Source organism: Lactuca saligna, chromosome 3 (assembly GCF_052625555.1).
Source record: "Lactuca saligna cultivar CGN05327 chromosome 3, ASM5262555v1, whole genome shotgun sequence".
NCBI lineage: Eukaryota > Viridiplantae > Streptophyta > Magnoliopsida > Asterales > Asteraceae > Lactuca > Lactuca saligna.
The window spans coordinates 220,926,118-220,941,414 of NC_136419.1; the positions used below are offsets into that span (position 1 = coordinate 220,926,118).

Below are 15,297 nucleotides of genomic sequence, written 5' to 3' on the forward strand. Positions count from 1 at the left end.
TCTAAACATAGTTTTACTTCATTTCTAGTAAAACTATCCGTTAGAACTCAATTACTCAAATTCATATAATGTTTCATAATATTATTCACTTTTAAAATTAATTAACACGATAACTGAACATGTATGTTACACAATGTGTTTACATATATGAATATTTGTGTAAACAAAATGTATACTTATTTCAAACCTTATAGAAACATCCCATATTGTAATTAATAAGCACGGACAAAAAATATATACATTTAGCCGTGCTTTTTATAACCTTATAGAAACATGCCAAGTTGATTCATACATTTGACTTACAATGTTTCATACAACAATGAATCAGCATTTCACATCACAAAAAAATTAACAGGTATAATTGAATAAACCCCATATCTTTTACTCTATTCATGGCGAATGCATCAAAGTTGAGTTTGATTCTGTGATGATACTATGAAAAAGAGCACGACATAGCAAATCTGCAATGGAGGAACGAAGGTTTATTGGTTGCGATGAGAGGAAGGCGATTTAGGTGGTGGTTGTCATTGTAGTAATAGGCAGAAGGAGGAGTAATGTCTGTCGACAGTCAGGGTTTGCAAAGAGATAAGGATGGAGATCATGGGTTGTAGAGAAATGGATAAGATGACGACATTTATAGTTCTTCCTATTGGTGCGGTAAATTAACCATCAACTCCTCTATTCAGGGTATGCAACCGAGATATAGGCAACATACCGAGTCAAACTCGAGATAAGGATCGAATTTTGTTTTAATAATTCTTTCTATTTTCACCCAAAAAAATAAGAAATTTAAAATCCACTAGGCATCATTTGTTAAAGTTTAATGGTTTTTAGGTCTTAAATCTATTTTTAGAAATAGTAAGGTTTATATATATATATATATATATATATATATATATATATATATATATATATATATATATATATATATATATATAGAGAGAGAGAGAGAGAGAAATAAAAAAAAGATATGACGATGAAAAAAATAATACGGTAAAACATATCCATTTCTAATTTTTCTTCCATCCATGTGTATATTACAATAACTTCATATTTACAACTCATTAAAACAGAATAGATTTATATTAATACACATAATTTATACATACAAAGATAAAGAAAACTTAATACGATCATATGAGTACATGCAGTGGAGGAGGGTAGAAATTTTTATATGCAGATACAGAAATTATCAACAAATATTTTATATAGTTATCATATTCGGAATATTAAAAAAACATAATATAATCTCTTTATCTGAAGATACAATAAAATAACATAAAATATGTTTACAAATAATTTTTTTTATATACATAAAACAATTTTTTTTGGATGCTATAGTACCCCAACGTTCCATCTGGCTCCGCCACTGAGTGCATGTTCAAATATCAACATATGTTGATCTATAGTAAACTATTCTTTGTCTTTTTACTCATACAAGGTTAATCGTAGGGTTATGCAATAGTAAAAAGTACTCATACAAGGTTAATCGTAGGGTTATGCAATAGTAAAAAGAAACCAGGTTGGACGGGATTAAGATGGGTACCGGTTTTATAATAATAATGATATTTTGATTGTAGTATTGTATAATAATTTGATATACTATATACATTTAACCTTCTTTTTTATAACCTTATAGAAACACCCCAAGTTGATTCATACATTTAACTTACAATGTTTCATGGAAGACGTGAATTATGAAACAACATTTCACATCTCAAAACCCTAATCTTTCCCAAAAAAGTTTCCAAATTTCCTTCTTTGCAATCTTCCCAACAACATTTTTGATCCTATTATATCCATTTCCGTAAGTTTTTTCAAATATCCGATTGCACCATACGATATCATAAGCCTTCGACACTTCTTGCTGGTCGATAACACCCCAAGGCAACAAACCGCATACTTTTTAGCCGTGTTTTGCGGGCTCGGATCAAGCAATTGAACCAAACCCGGTACACTTCGCGGATCCCGTTTCACTTCGCGAACATTCCGAGGAACTGTCATTAGGGTTGCGATCGCCTGCGCCGCCACTTCACGAACCTCGTTCAGTTTCGCCTCAAGTAATTTGATTAGCAAAGGGATGCATCCGCTCTCGCCCACGACTTTTTTCACTTCCGGCGAATCGGAAACCCTAATTAGGGTTCCAGCCGCCGCTTTCTGTGCTCCGGTCGAATTAGAATCAAGTACGTTGACAAGTCTCGAAAGCAGTCCAAGGGAAATTAGGGTTTCAGCCGAAACGGACCCCACAAGGTTACGGATTGCACCAATTGCCGCTTCTTGCGGTAGGCCTGAGTCAAGGTACGCCAAGAGACTGCGAACTCCACCTTCAGTGATAACCGCTCTTTTGAGATCTTCATTACTCGAGGTTAGATTCTGTAAACATTCCGCCGCGTATTCCGATACCGATAATACCCCGGAATCGAGTAATCCGATCATGATGGTCACGACACCTTCTTCGGCTAGGGTTTGTCGGAGATCGGGAATCACAGATAAGTTCTTTAAAGTACAAGTCGCCGAAGATCGGGAAACGGAATCACTCGAGCTACATACTTCCGTTAACGGTTGCACCCCGCCGTGGCCCGCTATTGCCCGCCCGATCTCCGGTGATACCGACAATCTTCGAAGGGCAATTGAGGATTTTTCCCTTCCGACTGAGCTTCCGGACTCAAGTAGCCTTATTAAAGGCGGCAAAACACCTTCTGATACGAGCAAATCGTCACAAATACCCGATTCTGTTAACGTGCAAATCAAAGTAACAGTCGTTTCCCGAATTCTTGGAGACGTAGCTGTAAGGAGTTGTACCAAGGCCGAAATACTACTTCGTCCCAAGAAGGGCAAAACTGTCTTTTCGTCTTCTTTCATCAGGTCAACAAGACTATCGAGAGCTTTATGCTTAGCTTCCAGATGCCCGATTTGCAACCGAGCTAATAACTCTGTAACACTATAGCTTCCATGACTTGTACCTTCAGGGGCAGACAAGGTACAACTCGACAATGCAACCTCGCTCAAAACCCCAGTTTTTATCAAAAGCCCGCAGTCTCGTAGGTTCAAATCGATTTTACCAGATAACGCATCGAGATCGCTTTGCATTTGGAGTTTTCCTTCGTGTTTCTCTTTTGAACACTTTTCTGCCATTTTGATCGATTCGTTTAAAGTTTTTGAAACCGATTGAAGTTGTTCTTTGCATAATGTGTTCTTCAAGAAACACGGATGACTCGATAAATCTGATAATCGAGTCGGGATTTGTTCTAATTTTGATATGATCATTTTCCACCTTCCTGGAAATCCGTTAACTTTTCTGGCCTTTTCGAGAGCTACAGGTACAAGATCTTTGGCATATGATAGCCACTCTTCGGTTGACCGAAAGTCAATCACAGCTTTATCAACTTTATCGTGATCTTCTACCATGATTTCAATCGATTTTGCAGAAATTAAATCTGTAGGAAAAACGAATGGGTTATTAAACATATTTTTTCATGATTTTGGGATTAAATGATCTGGTGTCAATTTACAGAAGTCAAACCTGATGAAAAATTCAAGATACTGGGGATAAAATGAACCAAGAACCAATCTTTTAAAAAGTCAAACCTGCAGAAATCATGAATAGCTAATTAACAGACATGGATTTTTTTGGAGATTTTTGAGAGTTAAATGGTCTAGGACACAAACTGAAGTCAAACTTGAATATACAATAGTCAACTTTCAAAAAAATATGAACAGATAATTAAGAAACATGAAATCTAAGAACAAACTGAAGAAGTCAAACAAATAACTAACTAAGCATGAAAATTTTGAGTTATCGAAACTAAAATGATGTAGAAATCACTTTTAAAAGTCAAGCCAAATAAGAAACAATAACATTTTAAGGTTTTGAGACTAAAATCATCTAAGAACCAATTTTAATAAGTCAAACATAAACATCAAAAAGTCAAACACGCAGACATTTAGAATAGGATAACAAGATTCTGAATGCTAAAATGATCTAAGAAGCAATTTAGAGAAGACAAACCTGAAGAACATAGAGAAGTCAAACCCGAAGAACTCATCAAATTTTCAAGATTTTGAGACACAATTATAGTAAAAATAAAAACCAATTTAATTAGCCATCTATTGATCAAATATGTCAATTATGAGATCATAGAGTTGGATCCAGATCAAGAATAGGATTCTTGGAGCTATGAGAAACCATCATGATCAAAAGGGACCCAAAAAAGTTGAAGATCATGAGTTTTTTATGAAAAAGAAAATTGGGTAGCAGTTAGATGTGACTTGGATCATCAAACTTTACTTTATTAATTCATATTTTAAGAAGCAAAAAGGAATAAAGATTAAAGCTTTTAAGAATCTTGCATGATCATAAATAATGTAAGTATAATTTTTAGTATTATAATTGCATCAATTTACAAAGTTGTAGTAGTAAAGATGATGAAAGTTAAAGGAAGAAATTTTCGTTCACAACATTAAAGCTTAGTTACTCAAAAATACGTACATAAAGATTTTAGACATGTCAAATGTTTTTTTTTTTTTAAAGTACGGGTATGGTTGGGTTAGGTTGAGCTGCAAACATTTTTTTGTCCTATTCTTTGATTTTTTTATAACAAAGTAATGTGTTGCAACAATAATTAAAAGCCTTTAAATAAAGCGATTTACGAGGTTGTATGATAAATTTTTTATTTGACTATTTCAAAATAAAACATAACACGAAACAACATGTTCATAAGTAAACTGGCCCAAAACAACATTTTTTGAAAAATAAAAACAAAAACTTTATCTGCGTTTCTTAACGCACAAATAAATAAGACCTGTAAATGAATATGATAAACGTTCAAAACGAATAGTGAATAGTCATAATTTAATTTACAGAAAAGTGCTTAAAACCGTGTACCAAAAGAAATTGTTGCAAGTTTCTTGTGGGCAAGTAGTACAAAACGTGAAGAGATGTCAAATTTTGCTTTAAAGAAAAGACAAAAAAAGGTCACTTTTACATTGATAAACATTTAAATTGTGTATTAAACTTTTAGCATGGGATAAAATAAACCATCAAATTTCAAAAAACTATAAATCAAAAATTAAAAATGGACAATAATACAAAATTAAGATCATACCTCAAAGTGATTGGTAGTGCAATCCTCCAATAGCCCCTCCACAAATTTTGTAGCAAACGACTTCTGAAATCAATAAAACAAGAAGCAAATCTATCAAAACAATGGATTATGAGGGTTTGGAGAAGTTTTTGTATTTGTGATTTAACTTTTTGAATCATGAAAAAAAAACACTATGCAACAATATGCAACTTTGGGAAAAGTATGAATTATGACGCTTTTTTTGCACGTTATTTTGTGTTAAGAATCAGTCATTCATGTAAAGTATGTATAGTGATCAATCGCATTTGTATAACAATGAAGGTTAGTTTGCGATACAATTTTTGAAAAGAAAAGATGCAAAAAGATGGAGCCTTTTGTGCATAATTTTACCAATTATCAAGTTTCGGACTAAATAATTAAATTTAAGGAATTTCTGACCCCACCAAAGATTAAGCTTCTAAACAGAGTTTTTCCCAATTACAAAAGTATGACAAGGATTAAAGACTTCATTTGTTGGTTATAAGACGCATATCCACCAATGATTTGATCTTGAAACCCTAATTTCTGATTTCAAAAGCACAAACTTGGACAAAACAATAAATTTAAAAGAAATTTGAGAAATCCACCAAAGATTAAAACTTCAAAACTCAATTTTCCCAATTCCCAAACTATGGCCAATGAATAAAAACTTCATTTCTTGGAGATTTGACTCATAACAACCCAATATTTGATCTTTAAAGCGTAATTTCTGAGTTTTAAAAGAAGAAGCTAGAATTAAAGAATTAAATTAAGGGAAATTTGAGAATATCCACCAAGGAATAAGCTTCAAACTCAGTTTCGAAATTTAAAAACTATAACCAATGATGAAAGAATTCATTTCTTGGAGATTTAACTTATGCCCACAAAAAGATTTGATCTTTAAGCCCTAATTTCTCAATTTAACCTTTAAACAGCTGAATTTGCGGAAATTTGAGACATACCTATCAAAATTAAGCTTCAATAAACTGATCTGTATGCCCTAATTTTCAAATCAAGGATATTACATCCACCCACCAAAGATTTGATCTTTTAAACCCAAAATTCCGAATTTAAAACCAGAAGCAAGAAATGAAGAATCAAACATGAAGAAACTTGAGAAATACCCACCAAAGTATTAACCTTCAAAGCTTTGTTTCCCCAAATTTAAAAAGTGCAACAGGAATGAAAACATTTAGTTTCTTAAATATTTGACAAAGCCCCACAAAAATTCGGTTTTTAAAGAACATTGGTTTCAATATTCAGTGACTCAATAATCAAATTTAATGAAATCCGACAAACACCCACCAAAAATGGATCGATAACCATAAAATTGCACCATAAATTGCTTGACTTTCTTCTTCCATTATTGAGCGACACATGAATGCATTATTAACAAGAAAATGGAAAAGAAACAAAATCAAAATCATGAGATGCTAAACTTAATTTGAAAATTTTTTAAAGGTTTACCCGTGAGGAATGCGATTGAGCTTAATCGGATGCCGACAGAAGAGAATGAGAGTATTCAAAAATAAAATTAAATATAATTTTTATTCAAATCGATCTCTGGAAGAAAGTATTATGTCAGACTGGCTGAGCTGTGGTGTTTCCAAGATTCACTTTATAGAGCTGGTGACTATATATAAGTATCCTGCCATCAAAACTGTAAAAAGTAAACTAAAATCGAAGGGCGCTTTTTATAGAGTAAATTACAGAAGTGGTCCCTGTGGATTACCCCATTCAGCAGATATAGTCCAAATATTGAAAAATTAATGTAAATCATCTATATGGTTTCAAAATCGAACTTATTTGGTTTATGCCCGAGTTACAGTCACTTGAACTCCATTAGAAAGCCCTCATGTAACATGCACGTGAGGGAAAATCCAATTTTCCACCTATCTCCTAATATCTCTACTTAAAACATAAAATTAAGAACTTGTCTACCTTACTCGTACCGCATTCTTCATATTTCACTTATCTGCACAAATTAACAAAACTCCATCAACCCATGTTTGAGGGAACGAAAAACACAGACAAACCTCAACCAATGCAATCTATTCTAGAGGTGCCAAAGGTTTGGATCAGGATGTTGAGTGCCAAGATCAATCTTGAAGGAGAAATGAGTTATCTTTATCTTTTACTTGTTCATTGATGTTTCGTGTTTAGGGATTATTTAGTTGTATTTTGGGTTTCTTTTGGGGTTTATTCTATGGTTATGATTAGTTGTATTTATTTATAAATGTTTAAGGTTATGATCAGTTGTATTCAATGGTGTATATGGATTTTGTAGTCGTCTTCAGCTGTTAGGGTGCCTCCTGATGCTCGAGCGCCTTCTGGCACATGATGGAACGCATTATGATATCTCTAGCCCATTCTCCAAATGTTATAATGGATTCATAACTTAGCATCTTTCCATCAATGGATCATCTTCTTTGACTAAGAGCACCTTTGCTCTCCAATAGCACATTTGATTAAGACTTCACACCCCAACATCTATTAACACTAATTTATTTGCAATCGATAATTTCCACAATAATTCTCGCCTTTAATATTTTCAATGGTACTTTTAACTATCTACTAAAATTGAGAGAAATATATGAACTGGTGGCTTCTAAATAAAAAAGAAAAGTGATGATTAGCATTGAATTGACAAAAAAATATACTTGATACAACATCAACATTCTCATGAACTTCATCGGTTGTCATTTACTAAGCGCTTCCTTTTGCATGCAGATGATAGTTCTTTTTAACTCTTCCTTCACCATCACATTCACCTTTCTTCTTATTTGGACAATTATAGGTGATATGTCCTTCACGACAAAAAGTAGCATTTTAGTGCTGCATTATTTGGTGCGTTGGTACAAAAACTGGAAAAGTTCCCTTTGTCTCCACACTTAAAACTTGTAACTTCCTCTTGGGATTTAGAATTTCCATCTTAAATCTTACTTCTTTCATTTAACTTCATATTCTTACTGTCAAAGCTACACTTTCCTCAAGCTTCACTCTTACTTTTTGCGTTTGTTGCCTTGAACCATATTTCTTTACTTATCTCTTTCTTCCAATGTCTTCTTGCTTTTTCTTGCCTTCTTTACTGTTGAATCAAGTGTGACAGGTTCTCCAAAATTCAGCTTACGGTTACAAGGCAAGCTGCCTGTAACATACTGATTTTTAACACCAAATTTTTCATTTTTAATCAAGGGAAATCATTGATATTATAAAAATGAGTCGTAAAAATCCCAGGTGAATCAAATACAATCATCCTAAATCAGAGTATCAAAATGCAGAAAAATCATAAAATCTGCAAGCCGGAGTGTACAGTCAAGCATTCGCTTTCCTGCAATTATCTGAAGTACCTGAAACATATTTAATCCACAATTGTAAGCACGAAGCTTAGTGAGTTCCCAAAATATCACATACAAATAAGCAAATAAATAAGTATAGGTTATCAGCAACCCTGTGGATTAACAACACATTTCAGGGATTATCAACAACCTTAAGGACTATCAGTAGTCCCATGGACTCACAGTTGTCAAAGAGATATTATCAACACATTTTCACAAATCACATCAATCAACAAGTAAGACTCAGCAAGTCAGCATGCATACAATATTACATAAGTAATATAGTGAGAAGACTCACCTCGCGAATAACAGCTAAAACTACAGTTTCTCTTACACATGGTAGATAGGAGCAACAAGACACCTAACAGCAGCAAGCACATACCTTTTCAGCCTACATCTTTAAAACCTAGCTTGACCCAAAAGTCAACCATGGTCAACTTCAGCCAACGGTTACATTGTGACCGTCGTGACCAAATACATACAAAACAATCGGGACTATTCCATTCTCACGACATGACATCTTAATCCCTTAAGTAACTCTTTGAGACTTTCCAAGGATCTTCCTCAACCCTAAGGATCATAAAACATAAAAATCATGGCTTCTCAGTCATGCATGTCCAATGCATGACTTGGACACTAATTTCAGATCTGAACTGTAACACCCCCTCTGGCACGTATCACAATATTGTCCGCTTTGGGCCACTCGGCACGAGGACTTCCCAGGGGGTCACCCATCCCGGTACTACTCCCGCCCGAGCACGCTTAACTGCAGAGTTCTTATGGGATCTGCTGCCCTCACGGCTTTAAAACGCGTTGTGACAAGGAAGGTATCCACACCCCTTATAAGTAGATGTTTCGTTCTCCTTCCAAGCCGATGTGGGATCAGATCTAACCCACTTTCACCCCCCATTATAGGGTTCGACGTCCCCGTCGAACACATCGACCCGTGCCCTAGCTCTGATACCATTTGTAACACCCCCTCTGGCACGTATCACAATATTGTCCGCTTTGGGCCACTCGGCACGAGGACTTCCCAAGGGGTCACCCATCCCGGTACTACTCCCGCCCGAGCACGCTTAACTGCAGAGTTCTTATGGGATCTGCTGCCCTCACGGCTTTAAAACGCGTTGTGACAAGGAAGGTATCCACACCCCTTATAAGTAGATGTTTCGTTCTCCTTCCAAGCCGATGTGGGATCAGATCTAACCCACTTATAAGTAGTTGTAACACCCAAAGTTTCGAAGACCAAGAAAGGAAAGAAAACCCTAAGTTTAGGGGTCGACTCGGCGAGTCTAAGGAGGGACTCGGCGAGTCCGAGCGGGATCCGGGTCGGGGAGTAAGTGACCGACTCGGCGAGTCGACCAGGGTGACTCGGCGAGTCTGGTCTGTGCGTGGAAAACCCTAAATTCGGGACTTGGGGCCTATATAAATGTCTTAATCTTCTTCCTAGGGTTCCTTACTGCCTCTTTAGCCCTGGATATCAAACCCTAGCCGTCATATCTCCTAGTTGAGCCTTGGAAGGTGCTTTAAAGCTTGGAAAAGGAAGAAGGAACTTGAAGGAGCAAGAAGGAGCTATAGATCTGGGATTGTGAGTTCATTTTGAGCACTTGGAGGTAATAAACTAGTTCCTGGACCCTTTTTGCACCTAGATCTATGTGTGGTTGTTGGGGCTTTTTGCCATAATGTTATTATTTTGGGTTAGAAGCCGGATCTGGAGTTGCTACTTCAGATTCAAGTGTTTTAGGGCCTGGAGAAGCATAAAGTATCAGTCATTGTGTTGATTTTGAAGTCCCTTGGCCTTACACCCTAGTTAATGGCGTATCTTGCCTAGATCTCCTTCTCTACACGTAAAGTTTGCAACTTTACGTAAGGAATAGACCTTAAAAGAGTGGATCTACAGTTTGGAGTCCATGCATGACTCAAAGGTCCTCTGCATGTATGTAGAACCGAATGGACTCGGCGAGTCCTTCGAGTGGACTCGGCGAGTAGCTTGAAGATGAGGAGGAACTCGACGAGTAGGATGAACAACTCGTCGAGTCGGATGAAGTTAGGCATGGACTCGGCGAGTTGGATGAGAAACTCGGCGAGTGGTTGAAGATTGTCTAGGACTCGGCGAGTCATGGACTGACTTGGCGAGTCGGGTCGCGAATAAGAAAGACCCTGAGTTTATGAACTCGGCGAGTCTTTAGGAAGACTCGGCGAGTAGGGTTGACCTGGAAGGTTGACTTTGACCAGAGTTGACTTAGTTGACTGTCAGACTAAGTGTTATATTGATATTGGTAGCTTGAGGAGCTAGTGGAGCAGCAGTTCGGAGTCAGAGGTCAAGTAGCAGTCAAGAGGATTAGCAGCATCAGTTCAGCAGTCTCAGGTGAGTTTCCTTCTAGTAGGGACGGGTCTAAGGCCACAATGCCGGCCCGTCCAGTTAGCAGTAGTTTCCGGACTTCAGCCTGATGCAGTAGTTAGTATGTTTGATGCCTTCGTGGCTCAGACGGGATTTATGTGCTATGTTTTATGTGTTATGTGTTATGTGTTCCGGGCTACGGCCCGATGTAGTATGCAGTATATGTGTTCATGCTAGTTGATATGTTATGCTATGTTATGTTCAGCCAGTTAGCCCGGACTTCGGTCCGATGCAGGGGGCAAGGCCCCAGTTAGCCCGGACTTCGGTCCGATGCAGGGGACAAGGTCCCAGTCAGTCTCCGGACTTCGGTCCGATGCAGGGGGCAAGGCCCTAGTTAGTCCGGACTTCGGTCCGATGCAGGGGACAAGGTCCCAGTCAGTTTCCGGATTTCGGTCCGATGTAGGGGGCAAGGCCCCAGTTAGTCCGGACATTGGTCCGATGCAGTGGGCAAGGCCCAGTATGTGCTTTATATGTTTTTGTATGGTATGTGTTAGATTGGGGGAGCTCACTAAGCTTCGTGCTTACGGTTTTCAGTTTTGGTTTCAGGTACCCAGTTTTCAAAAGAGGAGCTCGGGGAGATTGCAGTGCACACACCGTAGTCAGTTAGCCTAGGAATGTTCGACTCTGATAATGATATTATGTTTTGAATTAATACTCGAGAATTTATGTTATGACTTATGATACAGTTTTATAAATATGATTCTAGTAATGCTTTTAAAGAAATTTTTGGTCGTGATTTTTGGGTCGTTTCAAGTTGGTATCAGAGCCTTGGTTTGAGGGATTCAGATATGCATTCGAGTGTATTTGAACTCAAACTAAGGACACGATAAAGGATTTTCAAAAGAAAAACATTTTTGAAAAAGGGTTTTGGAAAAAGAACATAGAAAGAAAAGATTTTTTTTTGAAAACGAGGAAAGGGTGTGGTGCATGCAATCAGCCGAGCTCAAGTAAGTACTCCCAATTTACCCATACAAGTTATGTGATTATTTTCAATATCAGTTTCAGTATCAGTTTCAGTTCAGTTTCAGTTCCAGCTTCAGTAAAACAGCATGCTAGAATAGGACTAAGAATCTAGGATGATGCCTTATGTGCCTGCTTTATGTGTTCCAGCTTGATGAGAATTGCATGCTAGTAATGAGTAGACAATAGTAGGATAGCCTGTGTAGGCTATGCCTGAAAGTATAAGCTTAGCATTGTATGCTAGTGCAGTTTCTTGTTATGAGAATTGTTTTGCCTAAGTATGTTTCCTTTATCCGAATGCTGCTTGCTTTGTGCTTTGTGGGACTCTAAGTGATGGGAGTTAGCCATTAGGTGAATACGTTTCATCACATGTGATCAGGGTTGAATAATCTCAGAGTGCTGGATTTGGCCCTACTGCGCAGCTCTCGTTTGAGTCCAACCGTTGTAGGGACGAGTCCTTTACTTGAAGGATTATCTGAGCCTCGTCACATGTGATGGTATTCAGGTGGTGACTAATTGGCATTACAAGGAGGCCTTCAGCAGCTGAGGACTGTTTGAGTAGAGTTAGAGGTTCCCTAGGGCAAGCCTAGGATGAGAGTAGCAGAGATCAGTAGAAGAGTAAAGGGGACTTGGTGGAGTTGAGGTAACTCTTGAGGAAAGTACGGATAGATGTGGAAGGTAGTAGGGGCCCATACTACTGAAAGTAGAGGATCCGTACTCGATTCAAGAGGGGCCGAGGCGAAACCAAGGAACTAGTAGAGTATGTGAGAGATCCCTCAACAGTAGTATGTAATTGATCAGGGATTGTTATATTTTCAGCATGGTGACGTTGCGCGAGATATCAGTTGGCAGTTCAGGTGCAGGGGAGGGGTCTGGCTCGGGTTTTGGAGCCGGGCAGCTTGATGATCAGATGAGGGATTTCATTTCTGCAGAGATTATGCGCAACATCATTGATCAGACTCCAGTGATTTTCGGTTCAGTTAGAGAGGCCATTGTGGAGCTCATGGACAGTCACCTTAAGGCCTTAGGGGTCGGGGCAGTTTCAGGACAGTTTGAGGCTCATATAGAGCCCGATTCTGATGGATCCCAGGGATCCATCAGAAAGGGGAGTCCCATTTTTAGCACTTGTCATCCGGGGTCGGGAGTGAGTGGTCCCCCTTACCCCCAAGAGGGTTCCCTGCGGGATTGGATTGCTGCAGAGGTTTCGCGGGTTCTCCAGGAAGAGTTACCAAACACCATTGGGCGTATCACCGATAGTGTGGTCGACGGGATTGAAAGGCGGACCTTAGCTGTCCAGGCAATGGGTGAAATGGTCACTATGACCCATGAGCGAGAGATTGACTCGGATAGTCAGCTTGGGAAGAGGAAGCGGTCTTCCGGTCTAGTTCGGCAAGATGGGCAGTCGGACACTGTCGAAGTGGGTGTCAGAAGCCCGCAAGATCGAGATAGTTGCTCGAGGGAGAAGGGAGCACGAGCTGGCGTGCGCAGCAAGTCTAAGGGCGGCAGATGCGGATGGAAGGGTCACAAACGTCAGGAATGCACAGTAGAAGTAGAGTTATGCCATCGTTGTCATCAGCCTGGCCATGTTAGGGTGAATTGCCCCGTTCAGCGGTTGGGACAGCCTTATTGCCATAGTAGAGTTCGAAAATCAGAGAGATTTGAGGATCCTTCAGATCAGGTTGCAGGTATGATTCTTTTCCCTCTATTTTACTATTCACAACATTATTGCTATGTTGCTGCATTGATGTCAATAAACTTAGGTGTGGTGTTAGTGTGGCTTGTTTGTGATTATGATATATGCCTTTTGCATACCTCGGAGAATTGGTTGGTAGATAGGGATGTGCTCTTATGAAGAAGGTTTCGGAGAATGCAGTAACTGTAGCATGGTTAGGAGAGATTTCGTTCGTTTCGCTAATTCGGAGTGGTTAGTGTTGGAATGGATTGGTTAGATCCCTAGCTATGGCAGGTTTGGGTTCCTTAGCAGGATGATTATGGAATGACAGTAAGGATCGGGATCTCTTTTGAGTGTGAAGCCGCAAGGGATAAGCAGGATCGAAGTGGGGGAGAACCCTCCGGGTATATTTGGATAAGAGTCTCGTAGACTCAGAATGAGTGCGCGGCCTCTAAGAAGAAATGGTAGTAGCTCAGTCATGGATGGAGTGAGAAGTTCAGAATTAGGAGTTCGAGAACTTTTCCCAGCAGTTAGTTCATGTAATCGAGATGGTTAGAAGCTGGTTGGGAATCCAAGATTGAGGGCCACCTGTCGGACGCATGAGAGTCGGAATGAAGACCCTGAGAACGGGTAGCAGGAGATGTTTTAGCATTGGTAGCCAGTGTCTGAGGCAGCATGCAGGTTGCGTAGATTCAGGAGTTGGGAGGTTGGAAACTTCCCAACAATAGCTTCTTGTATCCAGATTAGTAGACGGTTGGTTTGGGAACCAAGCCGGAGAATTCCTCGACGAAGCACTAAGTATATCAAGGATCTAAGATGTCAAGGATGATGCAGAATTCAAAGACTGAGGGCTGGTCTGAGAAATCGGGATGAAGAATCACTAGCGGGACTAGGGATAGTCAGGATGTCCTCGGGATGGTACTAGTAGTGTTGTAAGCCTGCAGGGGTAGCCGTAGCATTCACTAGCAGTCAGATAGTAGTAGAGTGTTGTAAGTCTGCGGGGGTAGCCGTAGCATTCACTAGCAGTCAGATAGTAGTAGAGTGTTGTAAGTCTGCGGGGGTAGCCGTAGCATTCACTAGCAGTCAGATAGTAGTAGAGTGTTGTAAGTCTGCGGGGGTAGCCGTAGCATTCACTAGCAGTCAGATAGTCACTAGTAGTCAGATAGTAGTAGAGTGTTGTAAGCCTGCGGGGGTAGCCGTAGCATTCACTAGCAGTCAGATAGTAGTAGAGTGTTGTAAGTCTGCGGGGGTAGCCGTAGCATTCACTAGTAGTCAGATAGTAGTAGAGTGTTGTAAGCCTGCGGGGGTAGCCGTAGCGTTCATTAGCAGCCAGATAGTATTTGAGACTTGTGAATCCGCGGGTGTAGCCGTGGCTTTTATCAGATTGGTAGCAGCATGAGCGCGTGGCTGAATGCGGGAATGTAGTAATTCCCACCCGTTCGGGTGCAGCGGTGGGAATATGGGAATCCACGGATTAGATTCGGATTTCCCAAATGGTTCAGTTATGGCTAAGTCAGCGAGTCTTGGCTATAGATCGTCACATCAGTTATGAGATCAGAGTAGCAGTGGACCGTTGAGGTTCGGGTATGTTAAGGGCTACCGTCAGTCTGGGAGCCATCATGTTATTAGTCATAGAATGGATGATGTCAGGATGTGCAGTATGGACCCGATCGGTTGGATCGGAAAGTTGTCAGAGCCACAGTGACAGGATAACTAGTGGAAACTAGTCCTTGAGGAAGATTTCATTCAGAAGTCGTGGAAGCGACTAAGGGAGGAGTCCCTTGACTCCACAGTGGGACTTGAGTTTAGTGTTTCAGGCAGCTC

General features: G+C 39.4%; 1 protein-coding gene across 5 annotated transcripts; it reads right to left on the reverse strand.

The window, feature by feature from the left end:
• Positions 1 to 1,607: 1,607 nt before the first annotated feature.
• On the reverse strand, positions 1,608 to 6,721 carry LOC145037851 (uncharacterized). Of its 5 annotated transcripts, none has more exons than XM_078986596.1 (4): positions 6,570 to 6,721; positions 5,106 to 5,168; positions 3,524 to 3,588; positions 1,608 to 3,437 (listed from the first exon to the last, which is right to left on the reverse strand). In XM_078986596.1, exon 4 carries the CDS (start codon positions 3,406 to 3,408, stop codon positions 1,726 to 1,728), a length of 1,683 nt encoding a protein of 560 aa, XP_078842722.1. In that variant the 5' UTR covers positions 3,409 to 3,437; positions 3,524 to 3,588; positions 5,106 to 5,168; positions 6,570 to 6,721; the 3' UTR covers positions 1,608 to 1,725. The 5 variants fall into 5 exon arrangements, with proteins under 5 accessions (XP_078842722.1, XP_078842725.1, XP_078842724.1 ...); XM_078986599.1 differs by lacking the exon at positions 6,570 to 6,721 and adding an exon at positions 6,408 to 6,519; XM_078986598.1 differs by lacking the exon at positions 6,570 to 6,721 and adding an exon at positions 6,231 to 6,356.
• Positions 6,722 to 15,297: the final 8,576 nt, after the last annotated feature.

Bases quoted from the DNA above. Each gene is read 5' to 3' on its own strand.
- LOC145037851 (XM_078986595.1), bottom strand. The intron at 3,438-3,523 runs GTTTGACTTCTG...TTTTTCCTACAG, and splicing joins TATCTTGAATTTTTCATCAG to ATTTAATTTCTGCAAAATCG.